The sequence below is a fragment of the Carya illinoinensis genome, chromosome 1 (genome assembly GCF_018687715.1).
Source record: "Carya illinoinensis cultivar Pawnee chromosome 1, C.illinoinensisPawnee_v1, whole genome shotgun sequence".
Classification (NCBI taxonomy): Eukaryota; Viridiplantae; Streptophyta; class Magnoliopsida; order Fagales; family Juglandaceae; genus Carya; species Carya illinoinensis.
The window spans coordinates 52,168,867-52,188,768 of record NC_056752.1 but is presented as its reverse complement, the minus strand read 5'-3'; the positions used below and the strand labels follow the sequence as shown (position 1 = coordinate 52,188,768).

Below are 19,902 nucleotides of genomic sequence, written 5' to 3'. Positions count from 1 at the left end.
ATCCAGCATATACAATACACGCCTGGCATTTTGGGAAGCGCTGGTTCGTTGGCAGCTCATAAAGGAAAGGGATTTGTCATACCCTCCACGCACACGGCACTACAGTCTACACCCACCCCTTTACACACGCTTTCACCTCAAAAAAGTATCTGTCCATCTTTAATGATTCTTAACCTGAATTTTTGTATGAAAAGTTGCGGTATGAAATGGTCTCATATAATGTTTATAGGGTATGATTTCGGCCTGCACATTGGCCCGTCCACACCTGATTTGGCTCGACCAAACCTACAGAAACTAATACATCTTATCTTGATATAACCCGTAAAATTCAAGTCGAGTAGGGTCGAATCCCTCATTCTTCTCCTCTTTCGTTCCGCCATAAGTATTGGACCTTCAGTAACCAATTATGGGTCTCATGCCTTAGTTTTAGCACACAAAATTAAAATCGAAATAAAGAGATTATGCAACGATTAAAGGGTAGAGTGAAGATTCTTCATGCTGATAGCAATACCGCGTTACTCTAGTAGCAAACTCCTTCGAGAGCAAATCTATAAATTCGATTCTCTCTTTCCCCAGGAGCAACAAGCTCAACCCGTTACCCAAGCAACACGATGTCGCTTCATGATCTGTACAACAACGTCATTTTGGAGCACCGGCGCTCCTCCATTGCTTCCATGCTGATCACAAGGTATCTCTGTTTTAACTTCACGAATGACAACGAATAGCACTTTAATTTCTTAGCGCAGAGTTTTCTCCTCTTAATAATGGTCGTTGAGCTTGCGACTACCGCTGCCATGGCCAAAGATGCTTGAGCTATGGTCCTTACGCCAACTTGTGCCACCTCCATCACTGTAATATTTGAGATTCATCTACCCTTCCTCACCATATTTGTCACCCTTCATAGAATTTCTCTAAATTACTGTATTTAGATCATGAGATGAGAATACAGATAAGTTTTGGAACTCTTGTATAATGCTATGCATTAATGAGAGATTGGGGTTTGAGAGTAATAGATAATAGCTCTAAGTATTGAGTGCGTTTGTTATTTTTCTTTGAATCATCGATTTTGAGCAATATTAGGCTTAATAAATCCGGTAATAGATTTGACCCACTGAACTCGATTTTAGTTGGGTGAGCCCAAGTCAGGTATTTCAGATTGGTCAAGCCAGGCCCTTTTATGCATAGGCCTAATATGATTTAATTTATAAAAAATATAATTTTATTAGTTGAATTTTATCATATAGACAAGATAGACAGTATACATAGATGAAATTATAATTATAAATTTAGAAGAGTGGGTTAATTTTAGGTCTGAAATAAATAGTTAAATTGATATTTTTTAAGAATACCTTTAATGAAGTGAAAAAAAAAACATGTAAAAATAAGAAATAAACAAATGAATTTCAAATTTGGATTTTTTTTTTTCATGAATACTATTAATTTTATATATAAACTTTGCATATGTTGCAATTAAAATGTTAGATTGAGCTATGAAAACAATTTATATAGGAATTAAAAAAAAGGTAATATATATAAACTATAAACTAAATTCTGTTTTTACTCAATAATGTATAGTAATAACATATATTTAAAAAGTTTTTGAGTAGCGCAATTATATATTCCACATAGCTTGCTATCAAATGAACGTGAGATTTTTTCAAAAAATATATTTCATCTAGATAATTTTAATTTTTAAAAGAAAAAAAATTTAATATGAAAATTATATATATATATTTTTTAATTTCTTGAAACAAACTAGGAAAAGGGTAAAAATAAAATTGATATCCGTTCCGTGTCCAGCTGGTCGGTCCAAGTGCGTGGTTGTCGAATCTGTGCTACGAGATAAATGATGTGATGGAGTGAAAGGCTTCCCTGAAGGGATTGGTTGGTCTCTCTTTTTATAAAAGATAGGACGGTGCCGTTGGTGGCTCCCGCTGGGAGTCACCGTTAGGTAAAAAAAAATTTTATTTTTTTAATTTTTTTTAAAAATTTTGTTTAATATTTTTTAATATTTTAAAAAAATATAAAAAAATTATAATAATATTATAAAAAAATTACTTAATCATTAAAAAAAATAAAAAAATAAAAAAAAATAAAATAAGGCCAGCGGTGGCCCCCAACGGGAGCCACTAACGGTGGCCCTATCATTTTCCTAAAAGATAAAGCCATTTTACAGCCCGTATGCTACCGAAGTGTATCGTTCAAAAAATAATAATAATTTTTTATTATTTAGTGATTAAAAAATAAATTTTAAATATATTGATATATTTTTTTATTTAATGATTAAAAAATTAAAAAAAAATTTACATCTAATAATAAGCTCAACGGTAAAGATGAGGCGGCTGAGTAGCCTCAACCTTCATAAAAATATGAGTCTTAATGCTAAAAAATATTTTTTTATTATAAAATCTACTTTTTTTTTATTTTTATAAAGAAAACCCACGTAAAATTTATAAAAAAACTTATACAAATCATTTATCCAGGATTAGCATGTACTGCGATTGTTACTAAAATAGCAAGTGGAGGGGATTTGCGAGGTTGCCGACAAAAGGATCCAACGGCCAACATCACGAAAGAAATAGCCGTCAAGGCCGTTGAAAGTTGGAGGTGATGTAAAAGCAATAGGATAAGGATGACCCAAGTTTTAAAAACAATATCGTGTGTGATACGTTGCCAGATGTCTACTCGCCACGTATCCTGCCCGATTCTGTCCAGATAAAATAAGTAATAAAGAAAGGAAAAAAAAAAAAAAAAAACCAGATTTATGGACGGTTTGGAATTAAAATTCTATTCTCGTCTTATCTATTTTTAAAATATTAATTAAATATAAATATTTTAAAATTAATTCTTATAATTTTTCAAATTTTTAAATAAAAATTATATTTTAATTTAATAATATTTTTTCTTTTACATTTTTAAAATTTTTATAAAATATTAACTTAAATTATCTCATTATTATTTATAAATTATTTTATTACTATTTATAAAATACTTACCTCACCTCACTGGACGAACATGTCCTTATCTCTTATTTTGGGTTGTCGCATTTTTTGTAAAATCTAGAATATTAGTTGAAACAATGATACACTTCACACAGCATTTTTTAACGCGTTTATACGTTATTTTCTAAAAACGTCGCTTATTTAAAATGTGATTATATAAAAGATGGTCGGTATCTATATATTATTTTCCATTATAATTGTGCTATTCCTAGCCTTCGATTTGGCACACATTTAGGTTCAGTTTGACCCTTTTTGTGGAATTAACTATTCCCTTTCTTTCATATAGAAATGAAATTATGTTTAAATAAGCAAATTGTGTCATCATTGCAGGAGTCTATTCATCACATAAGCAAATGTTCAAGAACATCGTGGCATAACATAGAGGGGAAGTAGGGAGATAAAAGATTGAATAGAATGATACATAGACAAGTAAATTTCTTATGAATTCTAAAGTACTTTTTTTATTATAATTTTTATTTTATTAATAATTAAGGGGATTTACCATTCAAAAGGACGTAGACTACTCAAGAATTTTACATTTTTTTTTTAATGTCATAATTTATAGTTGAATAAAGAATTCAGAAAAAAAATATAAACTCAATCTAAAAACAAGAAAAAAAAATGAATTAATGAAATGTAGAATTTTGAATTTTAAGATAAAATATTAAAATTTTAATATTATTATTATTTTAAAATTTAAAAAATTAAATTATTTATTAATTTTATATGAAGATTTAGAAAAGTTATAATGATGAGATAATAATTTTAAATTTGAGATAAAAATTTGTAATGGTCAAATCAAACTTTTAACGTTGCGGATGTGATAGTTAGATTAATGTTTGCTACGTCACCTAAAAACTATTATGTTAGGCATCGTTTGTATATGTAGATGATATCATGCATTTTGAATAATAATGTGATATTTGACTTCAAATGAGATGAGACAATTTATAAAAAATATATATATATTTAAATAATGAGGTAAGATAAAATAGTTTTAAGTTTTTGAGATTTGATAAAGGGTGGGCCTTACCAATGATCGAAAATTATTTAAGTATAGTTTAGATAATAAGATGAAATGAAATGATTTTAGATAAAAGTTGAATAAAATATTATTTTTTAATATTATTATTGTTTTGATATTTGAAACAATTGAATTGTTTATTATATTTTGTATGAAAATTTAAAAAAATTATAATAATGAGATAAGATAAAATATTTTTTATATCCAAATAGAGCCTTAATTATTATTTGGTAATAGTTATGAATATATTAAAAAAATTAATATTTATTATTATTTAAAAATATTAATAAACATATTTAAGTTACCGTAAAATATATATTTGTAGTGGGTCCTACCATTTTTGGTTGTTGGCCGAAAAATTCGAAATGGGAGAGAAAGTAAAGAAGGACGGTTCACTATCATACTTTTTCACCATTCAATGAGTGTTTTTTACTGCTCATTGCCAATGGTTTTCACCGTTCATTGCAATTGTTGGAAACTTTTTACGACGAGATACAAATTTGAGGATAGTCGTTTGGATATATAGATGAAATGGGTCGTACAATTCAAATAAGATAGTTTTTATCTCATATGAATATCCATACCGGATATTATTGTCAAGACTTAGGGCTTGTCAAGACACTTAGAGTGTCTAACTTATGTAAATAGTAAGAAAATAAATAAAATGGTTTGAGTCAAGACGTTTTATTAAATTTTAAAATTTTAAAAAAAATTAAATAAAAATATGACAAATTAAAAAAATTGTAAATATATGTAAATTTTGAATATTATTTTTATTTTGAAGTTTAAAAAAGTTGTATTGATTTTTATATTTTGTTTTGAAATTTGTAAAACCTGAATTGGTTTTTATATTTTGACAATAACTAGATAATAATTATATGAAAAAATTAAATATTTAAAATTAAAAATTATTTTATGTTTGATGGTATTTGAAATTAAAATTATAAAAAATTTAGATAATCTCATGCCTCGTCTATCCAAACTTCCCTCACGTTGATTTGGGTGCTAATAATCTAAGATTTTACAATTATCGTGGGCTATGAATAAGATGACCTGACTCCCGACCTTAATAGCTCATAAAGGGTTCGAGTGCATCCATGGACTTGGGCCAAGCCCATCCTCATAATTATTAATATAGTTTACAGTAAACAATGGCCCATGATTTTTTGCATTTGTACTCCTCCGTCAACTCGTACTTTTCTTTCACCAATATTGCAGGATATACGAGAAATTCGCGTTTGTATTTTATAGTTGAATTAAAAAGTATACAAAAAGTGCCAAGAACCCGGGGCTTAAATGGCACGAGACCTAACATCCAGAGGTCTTGGTTCGATTCCTCTCTCTAAAATCTCTCAATATTTTAAAAAAATAATATAGATATATATATATATATATATATATATACAAAAAGTCAAGGTAAAAAGAATGTGATATTTTGTGAGCTTGCGAAGGCAAATAAGGGGGACAGAAAGGTCAATTTCGTCAAATTTGCCAATCCCTATAGCCTATATCTTCTCCACTCTTATCCAACCCAGTCTTCTCTCCGTCTCTCCAAACCCTAGATCCTGGGTCCCTCCCTTCCTCTCTCTCGGGAATTTTCATTGTTTTTTGTTGTTTAATTTTACAGACGCTTCAGCCACTCTCGGTGTCGGAAACCATAATACTCTCTCTCTCTCTCTCTCCCTCTCGCCGATAGAGCTGAAAGGTTAGCAAAGCAAACTATCAAATCTTCCTCCGTTTCTAATTTTCTATTCCTGTTAATCTTTAGATATTTCTCCCAAAAAAAGAAGGAAGGAACACTAGCCTAATTTTCTATATATTCGATTCGTCTTTTTTCCCCTTTTTGTGTGTAGAGGAAGATGGGTGAAGTCAAGGACAACGACTACGAAGAAGAGCTCGTCGACTTCGAAGATGATGACCCTAAGGCCCCCGACTCCGCCTCAGCTAGACCCGCAGCTGATTCCGTCAAGAAGTCAGTCTCTCTCTCTCTCTCTCTCTCTCTCTCTCTCAGAGGATGTTTGGACAAAGAGATAAAATGGTTTTAGATGAAAGTTAAAAATTAAATAAAATATGGTTAAAATATTATTTTTGTAATATTATTATTGTTTTGAGATTTGAAAAATTTTAAATTGAAATTTGAAAAGTTTGAATTGTTTATTATATTTTGTGGGAAAATTTGGAAAAGTTCTATGTATGAGATGAGATGAGTAGCCAGTGTTTCTCAATTCAGACGGCCTCTTAGTGATATTCAATTTCCGATTTATGATTTGTTTTCTGTGTTTGTAAAGAGACTTGAAGAGTAATAGATTGGAAAAGTTGGTTTCATCTCTTATTGAGGAAAGCCATACCTTCGTATATTCATAACATTTGTGAAGATTAAGTCAAAATAAGTTGCAGTTATTTATCAAACTGATTATAACTTACCTCCAGATAAGGATAAGGCCAAGGCTAAGAAGCATGGTGACAAAGATGAAAACAATTCATATGAACAAATTGATAGTGATCTGATGGGTTATTACTTGAAAGAATGAAATAGAATTTGTGCAGTTTGTGTTTTTGTAGAATTCTTTTCCATTTCAAAGATGAAAAACCCCACCGGACTTGATCATGTAATGGAGTAAAGCGTTAGCAAGTGTGGCCGTTTTGATTACGGAATCTCCCATTTAATGAAAAGTGAAAAACCAAATAGTGAGGGCCTGTGCTCTGTAGTCTGGTTTAAGGTAGGATGGGATAGAGATTTTTTGGTCTGATCAGGCTATGTCGTCATACTTGCCCAAAACATGCTTTAAGAAGTTTTGGATTCTTAGATGATGTGCTGACTTTTAACATTTATTTATTGTTGTCTGGCGATTAGGTTTACAGGACCATCTGGCTGTTGCAGCTGTTCTTTTATTAAAAATAGTATATAAGGTGTCAACTTCAATTTTCTCATCTGCTGGATATACTTTTCTTTTTCTGGTGTAGGGGCTATGTTGGGATTCACAGTTCGGGATTTAGAGACTTCCTGTTGAAACCAGAGCTTCTTCGAGCCATAGTGGATTCAGGATTTGAACATCCATCAGAAGGCAAGTTTTAACCAATTTTTTCGTTATATATCTCACTGGGTAACAATATGCTTGCTGAATTGTTGAAATTTGGAAGTTCCAACATTTTTTTCAGGAGAAATGGGATGCTTGTTGATTTTAAAATCTCATAAATTTTCTTCAAATTTGGCTTTGCTTTTCTAGTCATGCACTCATGCTATGTTTCATTTTGTTGGTTTCTTGCTTCTTGTTCTTTTAGTTTGGAAAAATCGTCTTGGTTTAAGTTAGCTGTTTCTTTCCACTGTGGCTGATTTGGGTACTTATTCTAGTTTTGGCCTATCTTATCAAAAAAAAAAAAAAAGTATCTTGATCAAATTTCTCTTCATGGAGTTTTTCTTTTGGATATACTTTTGAAATAAACAAACAGTTATTATTCAAGTACCATGCATTCTATTCTTTCCAGATGTGTCTTGGGCCTTCCCTGGGTAGTGACGTAATTTATTTATGATATTTTGTCTTTGTGATGGCATTTGGCTTGCTATTTCGTTGATATTGCTGATTTGGACTGGTCACATGACACAAGAATTGACATGTTTTGGTTGCTTACATGCTTGCCGCATCATGTCCAATCTTGCATATTATTTGTGCTGGCCTGTCTTTGATATTTTTTCTTCTACTCTATATCTTTTGCAGGTAATTACTACTGCCATATTCATGATTTGGGCCAGAAAACTGGTTTGATAAACCTTTCCATTAAAAGGAACTGGATGGTCATTTATACCTAACTGAGGATTCGTCTGCTGCAATTTTGTTTGGTTCTTCAATAGTGCAACATGAGTGCATCCCTCAAGCTATCCTAGGAATGGATGTCATCTGTCAAGCAAAATCTGGTATGGGGAAAACTGCTGTCTTTGTTCTATCAGCTCTTCAGCAGATTGAACCTGTTGCTGGTCAAGTGGCGGCTCTTGTTCTTTGCCACACAAGAGAACTAGCTTACCAGGTTGGTCCAATGTTTGTTATAGTTGATTAATTCCCTGTGGTGTGCTATAGTCTCCAAAAATGATAATTTGCACTTGTATGTGTCTCAATGTTTGAGTTTTTGGTCAGATTTTCCATGTGTATTTGCATTTCCTAAAAACATTGCAAGTTTGATATTTTACAGAATTTTACTTATAAAAAAATTCTGTTAACATTCTTATTTTGTTCTTTTAACTTCTACAGATTTGTCATGAATTTGAGAGGTTCAGTACATATTTACCTGACATCAGGGTTGCTGTTTTCTACGGTGGTGTCAATATCAAGATTCACAAGGATATTCTAAAAAATGAATGTCCTCATGTTGTTGTTGGAACACCCGGACGAATATTGGCTCTAGCAAGGGATAAAGATCTTGGATTAAAGAATGTGAGGCATTTTATTCTTGATGAGTGTGATAAAATGCTAGAATCACTTGGTATGACCATCTTCTTATTCTTCTTCATCCTTTACGTTGTTTATGTATTCCTAATCTGAATTTTGCAATTATCTTGTTTCATTTACTGCATTCTTATGAAGTTAACTGGATATTTTCTTATGTTAAGTTATTTTGTTCTCCATGTGTTTGTTTCTTTCATAGACATGAGGAGAGATGTTCAGGAAATCTTCAAGATGACTCCTCATGACAAGCAAGTGATGATGTTTTCAGCAACTCTAAGTAAAGAGATCCGTCCTGTTTGCAAAAAATTTATGCAAGAGGTAGTGTTATGCCACTTTTTCTTGGTTGCAATGAGAATGCACATTTTTTATATGATTGTTTTCAATGTCATTGCTTTACTCATTTTATATCAGCTGTGCACTTGTGGCGTAGCGTCCAATTTGCCTTGCCAGTGGCAAGGCAGTCAAGGCTGGAACTTGCAGTACTCGCAATCAGTTTAAAGATTTGTTTTTCCTAGTTTGCACTTTTTTCTTTGGGTGTCATCCAATCCTTGAAATTTTGGCCATGTATTTTAGTGATGGTGTTCGTGGGGCCCAAGTGAGGATATTGGTTCATTCTAATATTACTGGGTGGTAGTTGGATGTTGCTGGTATTTCAGGCACGCAGAAGTCAATATATATGAGGGTCCAGGACGATTGATTTCTCGGGTGGTTGCTATTACTTTATTTTAAATGTTTCACCCCCCAACTCCATTGGTGTTGAGTTCTGCTTTCGGGAGAATTGGTATATTGACACAAATTAAATGGATGTCATTTTCAGCCAATGGAAATTTATGTTGATGATGAGACAAAGTTGACTCTTCATGGTCTTGTACAGGTATCTTTAAAACATTGTTGCAATCTTTCTTTTGCCAGTTGAATTTTCTTTTCTTGTTCAAATAATGCCTGCCTTCATTTCATCTCAATCTCCGTGCAGCACTACATTTTATTGAAAGAGGCAGAGAAAAACCGCAAATTGAATGATCTTCTTGATGCATTGGACTTCAATCAAGTTGTTATTTTTGTCAAAAGTGTTCACAGAGCAGCTGAGCTGAACAAGTTACTCGAGGAGTGTAACTTCCCCTCTATTTGCATCCATTCAGGAATGGCTCAGGAGGAAAGGTATGTATTCTGTTACTTGTATTCACTTGGCATATAATTTATATGCTAAGTTATGCTCACTAGCTAGTCACAATTTTTTCAATGCTGGGAATGTTGCTTGTGTTTATTTAATATTGGGTAGAAGCTTCTGTATCTTCAGGCGGGGAGGCTGATTTTGGTTTTGCTTTATTACTGGGATGTGGGAGTCTTGAAAATGGTTGCATGGCACCATATTCTTGAACTTGGTGAGATCTATTTGGACTTAAGGTGTAAAATTAACAATACAAGTAGGGAAGAAAGTCTGCAACCTAGTGATGACAGCACAGGGCAGGGATAATATGGAAGCATTTTGATAATATTTAGTAGTAAATTGGCTCAAATCAACAGATTGGGAAGAAATTTAACTCTTGACGTATATAAGGGACCAAAATGGTATTTTGGCCCTTTTTTCTAGAGATGTGGTAATGATCCATGCCAAGCTTTGGATTACCAATCTGGTATTTTGGATCTGGGGCTAACAAGTGGATTGGTTGAAGGATGTTGCAGTGGGCAATGGACGATCTGGACAAGGGATTTATGTTTGGGTGGGTTAGAGATGTGAGGAAGAGATATGCCTGTTCTGGTGGCTGGGTGATACTTACTAGGAAGGTGTTGATCAAATCTGTATTGGTCAGTTTTTTGACACCCACTACTGAGTACCAATCTGATGATGTTTTCCCTGTCCCATCTAATCTAATACTCTATAAATGCTTCCTTGCCATATGTTTTAGTTTCTTTTGTAAGTAGAATGTTTAATGAGCAGGTGTTTTGCCTCGAGAATTTAGATTTCATATGAATATAGCTAGAAATGGATAGTGAAAGTGACAAACTTTTTACTTATTAATAGAGTGATTAGTTTTCTTGGTGGTTGAGAGAAATGATCTTACAGGGATATTGGAATTTACTCTCTTTATCTTTTTTGCTTAATGGAGTGGGTAGTTTAGTTGGTGGCTGATTCTGTATTGGTTTTCTTCAGGTTGAAACGTTACAAGAATTTCAAGGAGGGGCAATCAAGAATTCTTGTGGCAACAGACTTAGTAGGAAGGGGGATTGATATAGAGCGTGTTAACATTGTTATCAACTATGATATGCCAGATTCAGCTGATACATACCTGCACAGGGTACTTATTTTATTAAAGACCTCAAATGATCTGTAAATGGTTTGTAATTATTCACTATTTTTTACTGAATTTGCTTCTTCGTCACCGGGGGTTGACATAAATCCTCAGGTGGGTAGGGCTGGCAGGTTTGGGACCAAGGGGCTTGCAATCACATTTGTCTCATCTGCAGCTGACTCAGATGTTCTTAATCAGGTAATTTAGACGTTTCAAATTAATTTATGCTTCATTTTGTTATTCCCTTAGATCCCATTATCTACTTAAAAAAAAAGATTTACCCTTCATGTTGTTTATTATGCTTGCCTATTAATATCATACTTCACATTGTTGTTTTTCAGGTTCAGTCGAGGTTTGAGGTGGACATAAAGGAGCTTCCGGAGCAAATTGATACTTCAACTTACAGTAAGATAACCTCTTTTGATAATGTTGATTTAGCTTCTGACCAAAATGATTGTTAAAATAGCTTTTTATTAATTATAACAAGTAATTATGTCTATCTTGCGAGTTGGGGATTGGATTATATTCAAAGGACCCTGTAATTGCTAATTTGATTCCTTATGTTTGGGTTTCTGAAATTTATACCCATCTCATTTTGTGTGCACAGTGCCATCATGAGGGATTGGTTTATGGTGGAAGAACAAACCTGTATGCAATAGTGTTCCCGATGATGGAAGTCAGCGGGCAGTTGTGTGTTAGTGACAGTACTGTTGTTTTTAATGTAGAATATTGAGATCATTCGGCGAAGGATTAGTAGAATTATTCAGATATTGTACTCCCCGTGTTTTGACGCGTGTAATTCTGGGCCAAGCTTTACTGCTTAAAATAGGACTTTATGCTATCGGTTCTAATTTTATTAGATGTTTACTTAATCTTAAACTAATTTATTAGATGTTGGATTTCCTTTATTTAATTTTTGGTTGTTTCTGTTTTAAGTTATTTTTATCCACCCGTGTTTGGTATTTACATGGCCTTTACTGTACAATTGTGTTTTTGTTCAGCAGTTAGTATTATTTGTGTATACAGACATGAGAAAATATTGGCAGCAGTCACTATTTATCATTTTACACCACACATTTTATAAAAAATATCTATATTTTATGAAAAATATCTTTACACTATAAAAAGTTGTGTATGGTGTGAAAATGAATAGTGGCTGATGCATAGTAAATACCGACGGACATATCATACTCAGCCATCTACTCTCAGCAGTTAGCGCACACTAAAGCATCAACTATGATAATGACAAATAAAGATGCTCACGGTTTCTATTAAATCCTCATTATTGGTTTTAAGAAATTAAATCTTGACCTTATTATCTTCAGGGTCCAAACCCTACCTAATCTTCGTTTCTGACCCCCAATAACGTTTGAAATCTTAATGATAGAATAAATTATGATTTTCTTTAAGCCTTGGGGTTGGATCACTAATGACTAATTCCATAATTTGCTTATTGTATTGCTAAAATGGTGATAATTTCAGGGAGAAAAGTGACTTTGTGGAGTAGTGGTTGTCACTTATGTTCTAGGCCCCTTCCCAGCTGCTGCATCACTCCCAATAGAAGTTTTAAGACGATCTTGATCTGAGTGATCATATATCCAAAAAATTGCATATAACATCTTTGATGCCCATGGAAGTGGCGATATTTTCGGTTTTTGCTTTAAATTACTCGAAAAAGATATTTGTAATTATAAAGTGTTCGCATATTTGTTTTAAAAAAATATAAGTAAATATGAAAATTACATAAAAATAATAAAATTTTAAAAATAGGTTTTATTTATTTTAAAAATAAGTGTACGAATATTTAAACAACTTATAACTATATCTAACACATTAATCGATAATATATTTACAAATCGTGGTGATAGTTTCCAAAAAGAAAAAACACAATAAAACATCTTTGTACCAATAAAAAAATTAATAACTTATTAAAGGGTTACGTATTAACTGATGGCTCAAATTTTGGCATTCATTTCGGTGAGACATGCTAAAGATGTAGTTCCTACTATATTTAACATTTTTCTGACAAAGGTACTAAATGATATAAATTGTCAATTTTCACATAAGTATTTAATGTTGTGTTTTTCTCTTCTAAAATCGAATAATTTAATTCAGACAGAGAATTGAAGATTCTCTCAATTTTACCTATTCACAGCAAAAGTACCTACCTAACTGCCAACCCAACAAAGACCCATTCCTTGCCACCAATGGCTTATTTCTCTCCCCGCGTCCTACTTCTAATAATGGTCTACGGACGAAGCTCTAACGGCTGCGCATAGGCGTCAGTGTGGTGTGCACTCTCCTCACCATTGCCTGTATGGCGAAGGGGCCTCCATCACCATGTGATATTGAGGCGGGGCCTCGAGGAACTCAGCCAACTCAACCACCACCGCCACATTTTCAACCTCCAATGCCTAAGACATGGTTCTCGTGGCTTGTTCCTCTCATTTTTGCGGCCAATATCATGATGTTCGTGTACACCATGTACGTGAATGATTGCCCGGCTACAACCGGAGAGAAGTGTCTGCTGTCTGCATACTTGGGGAGATTGTCTTTCCAGCCCTTCACGGAGAACATACTCCTTGGCCCTTCCATTACCACGTAACGTCTATTTAATTCGGCTTTGGTTTCTTAAACCTTCTTAAAAGACTTCTGAATTGCAAACACCCACCTCCCCCAACAAAATATCTTTATTATTTTGTGTTAATGTACATCCTTAATTTGATGCATTTCAATTCATTCAAACATGTAAAATAGATCCTTTTAGCAAGAGTGAGCATTGAAAAAGCCTGTTCAAAATAATTATATATTCATGTCAAGCATCGCCCCTAGCTAGCTTAAGGGCGGACATTGGTTATATCTGGCTAGTGTTGAAGATCATCCATATTCCTAAACTTGATTATACAGGCTGATAAAACTCGGAGGTCTTGAGACGAAACTAGTGGTGGAGGAAGGTGAAGGATGGCGCCTCTTGTCCTGCATGTGGCTTCATGTCGGAGTTATCCATTTAGTTGCTAATATGTTGAGTCTTCTATTTATAGGAATCCGGCTTGAGCAGGAATTTGGATTTGGTAAGAACCTTGATATGGGGTTATGCCTAATCTGTTTTGGTATTCTCAATCCTAGCTTATTTTTCTATCTCTTGGATTTGGCAGTGAGAGTAGGAATCTTGTACTTGCTTTCTGGTTTTGGTGGAAGCTTGCTATCTGCTCTTAATTCTAAAACATCAATATCAGTGGGCGCATCTGGTGCTCTTTTCGGCCTGTTGGGAGGTGTGCTTTCTGAGCTTCTCACTAACTGGACAATCTATGAGAACAAGGTAAGAGACTCAAAGCTAAGGTTCAAACTGTAAGAACAATAAGGATACTAGTTCATGGTCCTGATACCTAATTATACAGTTGGCCGCACTCCTAACTCTGGTGCTCATCATTACCCTCAATTTGGCTGTCGGGTTTCTGCCTCGCGTTGACAATTCAGCTCATATCGGAGGATTCCTGTCGGGATTTCTCCTCGGCTTCATTCTTTTAGTCCGTCCTCAATTTGGATATGTAAGCCCCAAACACATTCCCCCAGGATATGATATAAAGCGCAAACCCAGGCACATGACCTATCAGTACCTGTTGTGGGTGACGGCTTTAATCATCTTAATTTTTGGGTAATTTACTAGAAATTTTCCTTCTTTATGAACTTTTAGATCAGTACAAGTATCCAATATGGAAATGATCCAATCTCAGCTAACCTCTTTATTATGTTTTTCTCTTCCCCTATATCTGGCAGCTTTGCATATGGCAGTGCCAAGCTATTTAACGGCGAGACCCCGTATAATGTGCCTATCTAAAGCACCAATGATCAGCCGGATGGTTTTGTCAAGCTAACTGCCTATTCTTCGAGCTTTGGAAGTATAACACCAAAAACTCTCTTTCTATCTATGCATATACGAGAATCTGAACATTACACGCGTAGATATGTGATTGAGCACCTGCTGTTTCTTTACTGAGGACATTATGATGAGATTTCATCTTGGTTTGTTTTGTTTCCTTTATCTTTAAATAACCCTGCACGCAGTAACCTCTGATAAGTTAATGTACACATCTGGTCTTTCATAGCTTTTTGAAACTTTGCCTTGCATGGTAAAAGGGATAGAACAAAAGATACAGCTAAAAGCTTGAAATATGAGAAGAAAAAGAAATTCAACCATACGAATCAGGAACAGGATTATACACAAGTTTTTATTCATAAACATGAATATAAGTTCATTCTATTCAGACAAAACATACAATGGTTAACCTCCTGGGGGAATGTTATTTCTGGACTTTATGATATATAGAACATAGGCCTTACAATGAATTTAGCTGTTTATATCTCACATGATTCTGAGCGGCCGAAAAATGTGTAACGGTTGTCTGCCACATTATCATATGCAATATCCCTTATGAACCTGCAGTCATCCATAGCAATGGATAAATAACAGAGTTACAGAGCAGCTCTGACTGTTTCCCTTGGCTTCAAATCAGAAGTACGAAACTATAACAGAAACTGGAAAGGTGGTACTTACTGCGGCACAAACTGTAGAAAAAATGCTAACTGGGGGAATGGTATGTCTATGTAATCCATTATCTTCAGCACAGCTTCTGACTTGATGTATGATCTGAAATTCACCATGGTTTGTCAATTGCTTCAGATGACATCTCTAGGGTTATCTTCTATGGTACTTTAGTAAAACCAAAATTGTTGAACCATTAGCATTAAGTAGCTGATCTACATAATAACATCTTTTCTACAAGAAAAAACTTTGTAGAATCCATTTGGTTGATGAGAAGCACGGAAAGTGAAGAAAATTTGGAGTGTCACTCAGTTAGGAATTGTTAAATGTAGAGACTTCGCTTTTCTGTCCATCTTCTTCTCAACCAAATGAACTGCTATGGAATATTTGATGATTCGTAATCAAATTTAGTAATCAATTTGATGTTGGGGAATTGATTATTATTGATCGCAATTGAAGTTAATTGAACCTATGATATACAGACCTATCCTTTTCAACAAGTACAACACTGGAGATATCATCAGGAGCCCTCCCTGACCTCCTAAGTAATTTCTTGCCGGCATCGCTTTGGAGAGGTTCAAACCTGATTCTCCTGCCAATATTCAGAGAAAAAAAACAGAGCAAACAAACAGGTTTTGAGTCGTACAATTGAACCTAAAATGTGGTGAGGAATCCCTAATCATGAAAAATATGAAAGTGCACCATCAATACACACTTTATTTCCTCATGGGAAAGCCATTCTCTATCTATCATTTCAGTAGACCTCATATTATATCATTACATCTCTAACAAGAATTTACTTTTAAATAGTTGAGATATAAATTAGTTAATGTCCACTACAGTCAAGTTTAGTTTCTTAACTCCACATCTTAAATGCGGCGTCAAACCTCCTTTATCAATTCTATTTGATTGTCAAGACCACCAATCATGTCATATGTGCAGACTCTAAATTTTCAACTTTCATCAGATTTACCAGCAGATTTATTTTACTGAGCAATATCATGAGTAGCACATAAGTTCAATTATAGCAACTCTGGTTTCCTTTTCGATCTCTTCATACCTCACTAATGTTCTTAATATATATATATATAACGCCACTTCAAAAGTAGAATTCACTGCTTGCCCCTAAATATATTATTACAAGTTATGAGCCACCAAATTTCGTAAGTAAATGATGAAGTGAAAAATCTGAGCAACTGTTAAAATTCAAAAGACGATCGGGGCTGACCGATTTCGATCATTTTCACGCACAAACCTCACACCTCCGTTACACAAGTTGCATACACCTGCCAAATACAAATATAGCAAACAAGTTTAATTGCTGTATACATCAATCAAACGAAAAAATGGGCAAAATCATTTGTGCTATTGGCAGGAATTGCCCAATAACTCAACCTGTTTGGACTCTGGAAAATAAATCACATGAGAATTTCATAATACATAAAAGCTATAACAAAATTTGCGTTTCCATTCATTCTATGCGTGCGTCTGCAGAGCTTACTTACTCCAAGTTATCGGTCAAGCATAAGCCTAATAACTGATTTGGCAAAAGCCTTTGCATTCTTTATTCCTGGACAATAAACTACTCACAGTTTTTAGTTCAATTGAAAAAGCCACTTCCAACCGTTCAGCTCCATCTATAAGGTCAACACATGGCAAAACAAAACAACTAAAAATTTCTGGTACATAGAGTTCCCAAAGGTTGCGTTTTTTTCGCTTTCCATCAACACTCACGGAATCAAAGTAAACCCAAAAGCAATTTCATTGTAGCAAAAGATGTGCACAAAAAGAATTATGCAAGCATACATACCATCAAACAACATGATGGGCCTCGCGTCTTGTTCGAAAAAGCTCGAAGTTGCTTCAACCCAGTCCACGGCATGACCTCCAGGAGAGGATAGAGTAGCGAACGTAGTGACTCTATGTCTAATGTGCGCAGGGCGCGGCGCGCATAATCGAGCGCACCCACCGGGAGCCAGTAGGGTTAGAGCCATGAATGCAGTAGTGTTTCCCAGCAAGCTGTAGGCTTCAGCTACCGAAATAAACAGCGAAAAGCATAATTAATTAATTAAAAGATAATTGCATCATTTACCAAAGCGTTTCTTGTAATGCTGAGTTCACGACGTGGCTCCATTGTTTTGATGTCACGTGTAGATTCAGAAATCACTGGAAATTTTTCTGGGTACATGCCGGCTCTGTAGTATCTAATGGCTCTTGTTTATTTAACGTTGTACCACGATTCATGGGAGTTTTGGATTTAAACAACACTTTGACATATGGAAAATGATTTTAGAAGCAGTAGGGTGGTAAAATATCATATAATTATTTTGAAAAATAAAAAAATAAATTTAAGAATTATATAAAATTTATCTTTTTGGTAAGGGATTCTATTTTTCAATAAAATGTGTAAAATTTATAAGTCTTAATATTATAGGTAACACTACTCTTAAAATATTGTACACTAACAGCTTTTGTTTGTGTTTTGGAACATTGAAGACTAACACGAGAATTGTATGAAGCGTGAACCTTAAAATTTTATATATGTTTTAAGAAATTTTAGTTGAAATAATCATAAGTACGCGTAGATTACACTCAATGATTGAATATGTTATTGAAAAAAACTCTATTTTTAAGTTGGTGCAGAGGATAATTACTGAAGTGTAAATTATAATATAATTTGACTTACAAGATAAATTTTAAAATTTTTAATTTTACAACGTAAATAGTGTTCTGTCACTTAATTTAAGATAATGTAGATTTTTATCTTATTATAATTCATACTTTTTATATTTTTAATAAAAAATATACCATGTTTCTTAATTTATACCATTCACTTTTTTTTTTTTTTTTACATGACACCACATCATGTTACATAATGTCAAAATATATTCAAAATAAAATGGGGGGAAGAACATAAAAATGTGAAGATTAAAATCTTAAATTAGCTATATTCTTTTAATTTATATGTTTGTATTTTTCATTTTTTTAATAAATTACGTAATGCCACGTAAATAAATAAAGTGACTCCTATAAATTAAAATTAATAACTTAGCATTATCCATTCTTAATTATCAAGTAGAAGAGGAACTGGATTGCACTAATTTTGTGGAGACAATACCCGTGGCCATTGAATATTTCATGTTTTACAGATTTTAATATTAAGAATAGGATGGAATCCATCTTATCTCCAAAGGAAGTCTTAGGTTATATTTAGTTTCTCAATTCCTCTCAATTCATTTCCTTTAATTATTATAAATTTTTTTAACTTTTAATATAAAATATAATAATAAATAATTTAATTTTTTTAAAATTTAAATTAATAATAATATTAAAAAATAATATTTTATATAACTTTTAATACAATTCAATCAAACTTAACATATAAACTAATCGAGAATCGGGTCTTTCTCAGTTGTTTGCCATCATCGCAATGAATAGTACATGAACCTTATAGGCCTACCATTGAAAGCTTTGTGTCTGGGACCTAAAGACCTATCGAGAACATAAACATGCATGGGGCAATAAACAGTTAGATTGAGCCATATAACAGCGGAGTAATTGCCGGGTGTATCATTACATTTTATCTCTTGACGTGATGGTTAGAAATACAGGCAGCATGATAGTAGGAATTTTCCACCAATTTTTGTTAAAACTAAATTCATTCAAAGCCAAAATTACAATCAAGGTGAAGGCACTGCATAGGAATTGCAATTGAGTAACATATCAAGAAAATCATAATTATAGGAGATTTACTAGTGACAATACAAGTTGTTGAAGATCCAGACGATAGCCCAGATTGGTCCCTTGAACCAATTGCCAGAGATGCAAGTACTCTGCTGCAGTCCTTCTAAAGTTGAAACCTGAAAAAAATACATCTAGACCATAATCGATGCACGCATGACATTGTATAATGGGCCGCATCCATTAACATTCATAGAAACATCCCACTTATATCTATTCCACCTTATTTACTAGATTTTTATAGTAGTAAAGACTCCTCGTTGTGTAATATTTTAGACTCTATATCCATGTTTGAAATTGCAATAGAAAATATAATTTATAATAGTTTTAATACTTATAACTTATAACTTAAATAATAAATTCTATTATTAAAATGGTATTTAACATGTTTGGGATTGAGTTTGAAAGCTTAAAAAATACTTTTAATTGTTTAAAAGTTATTTTAAAGAAAAAAATAATATGTTTGGTAAATTTATAAAAAGTACTTTAATCACTTAAGAAAATCTACACTTTTTAAAAAGTATTAAATTGAAACTTTTATCGAAAAGCTCATACAGATAACTGTATATTTTAAAAAAATTAATATAATTAACTTTAAAAGTACTTTAGAGACATGGTTACTAAACAGACTTTTTAATAGTAGAGCTTGTTATTTAAGTTATAAGTTATAAGTTCCAAAATTATAAACTATATTTTTCACTGCAATCCCAAATATGCACTTTTTAACAACCATATGTTTAAAGTATTTTTAAACATTTTACATTTGTTTAGAAATAAATAAAAAAAAGTGTTTTAAAAGGTAGAAATGACGATTAGTTAGATTTTTAAATATTATGTCCATATTCTTGAAAATTTAAAAGTT

General features: G+C 33.0%; 3 protein-coding genes across 4 annotated transcripts; 2 read left to right on the top strand and 1 right to left on the bottom strand.

Moving 5' to 3' along the window:
* The first annotated feature begins 5,531 nt into the window (after window positions 1-5,531).
* Window positions 5,532-11,669, top strand: LOC122283595 (DEAD-box ATP-dependent RNA helicase 15-like). The gene is made up of 12 exons (XM_043095231.1): window positions 5,532-5,731; window positions 5,880-5,998; window positions 6,991-7,091; window positions 7,877-8,049; window positions 8,271-8,502; window positions 8,665-8,783; window positions 9,283-9,339; window positions 9,439-9,623; window positions 10,618-10,762; window positions 10,871-10,954; window positions 11,098-11,161; window positions 11,364-11,669. Exons 2-12 carry the CDS (start codon window positions 5,886-5,888, stop codon window positions 11,372-11,374), a joined length of 1,284 nt encoding a protein of 427 aa, XP_042951165.1. The 5' UTR covers window positions 5,532-5,731; window positions 5,880-5,885; the 3' UTR covers window positions 11,375-11,669.
* A 927-nt stretch (window positions 11,670-12,596) lies between these two features.
* Window positions 12,597-14,782, top strand: LOC122283553 (RHOMBOID-like protein 5). Its single transcript, XM_043095228.1, has 5 exons — window positions 12,597-13,357; window positions 13,664-13,827; window positions 13,912-14,075; window positions 14,155-14,411; window positions 14,534-14,782. Exons 1-5 carry the CDS (start codon window positions 13,074-13,076, stop codon window positions 14,592-14,594), a joined length of 930 nt encoding a protein of 309 aa, XP_042951162.1. The 5' UTR covers window positions 12,597-13,073; the 3' UTR covers window positions 14,595-14,782.
* A 175-nt stretch (window positions 14,783-14,957) lies between these two features.
* On the bottom strand, window positions 14,958-17,366 carry LOC122283569 (DCC family protein At1g52590, chloroplastic). 2 transcript variants are annotated; one of them, XM_043095230.1, is made up of 5 exons: window positions 17,110-17,366; window positions 16,555-16,585; window positions 15,784-15,891; window positions 15,312-15,404; window positions 14,958-15,194 (listed from the first exon to the last, which is right to left on the bottom strand). In XM_043095230.1, exons 1-5 carry the CDS (start codon window positions 17,291-17,293, stop codon window positions 15,113-15,115), a joined length of 498 nt encoding a protein of 165 aa, XP_042951164.1. In that variant the 5' UTR covers window positions 17,294-17,366; the 3' UTR covers window positions 14,958-15,112. The 2 variants fall into 2 exon arrangements, with proteins under 2 accessions (XP_042951164.1, XP_042951163.1); XM_043095229.1 differs by having other exon boundaries at window positions 16,528-16,585; window positions 17,110-17,362.
* Between the last annotated feature and the right edge of the window lie 2,536 nt (window positions 17,367-19,902).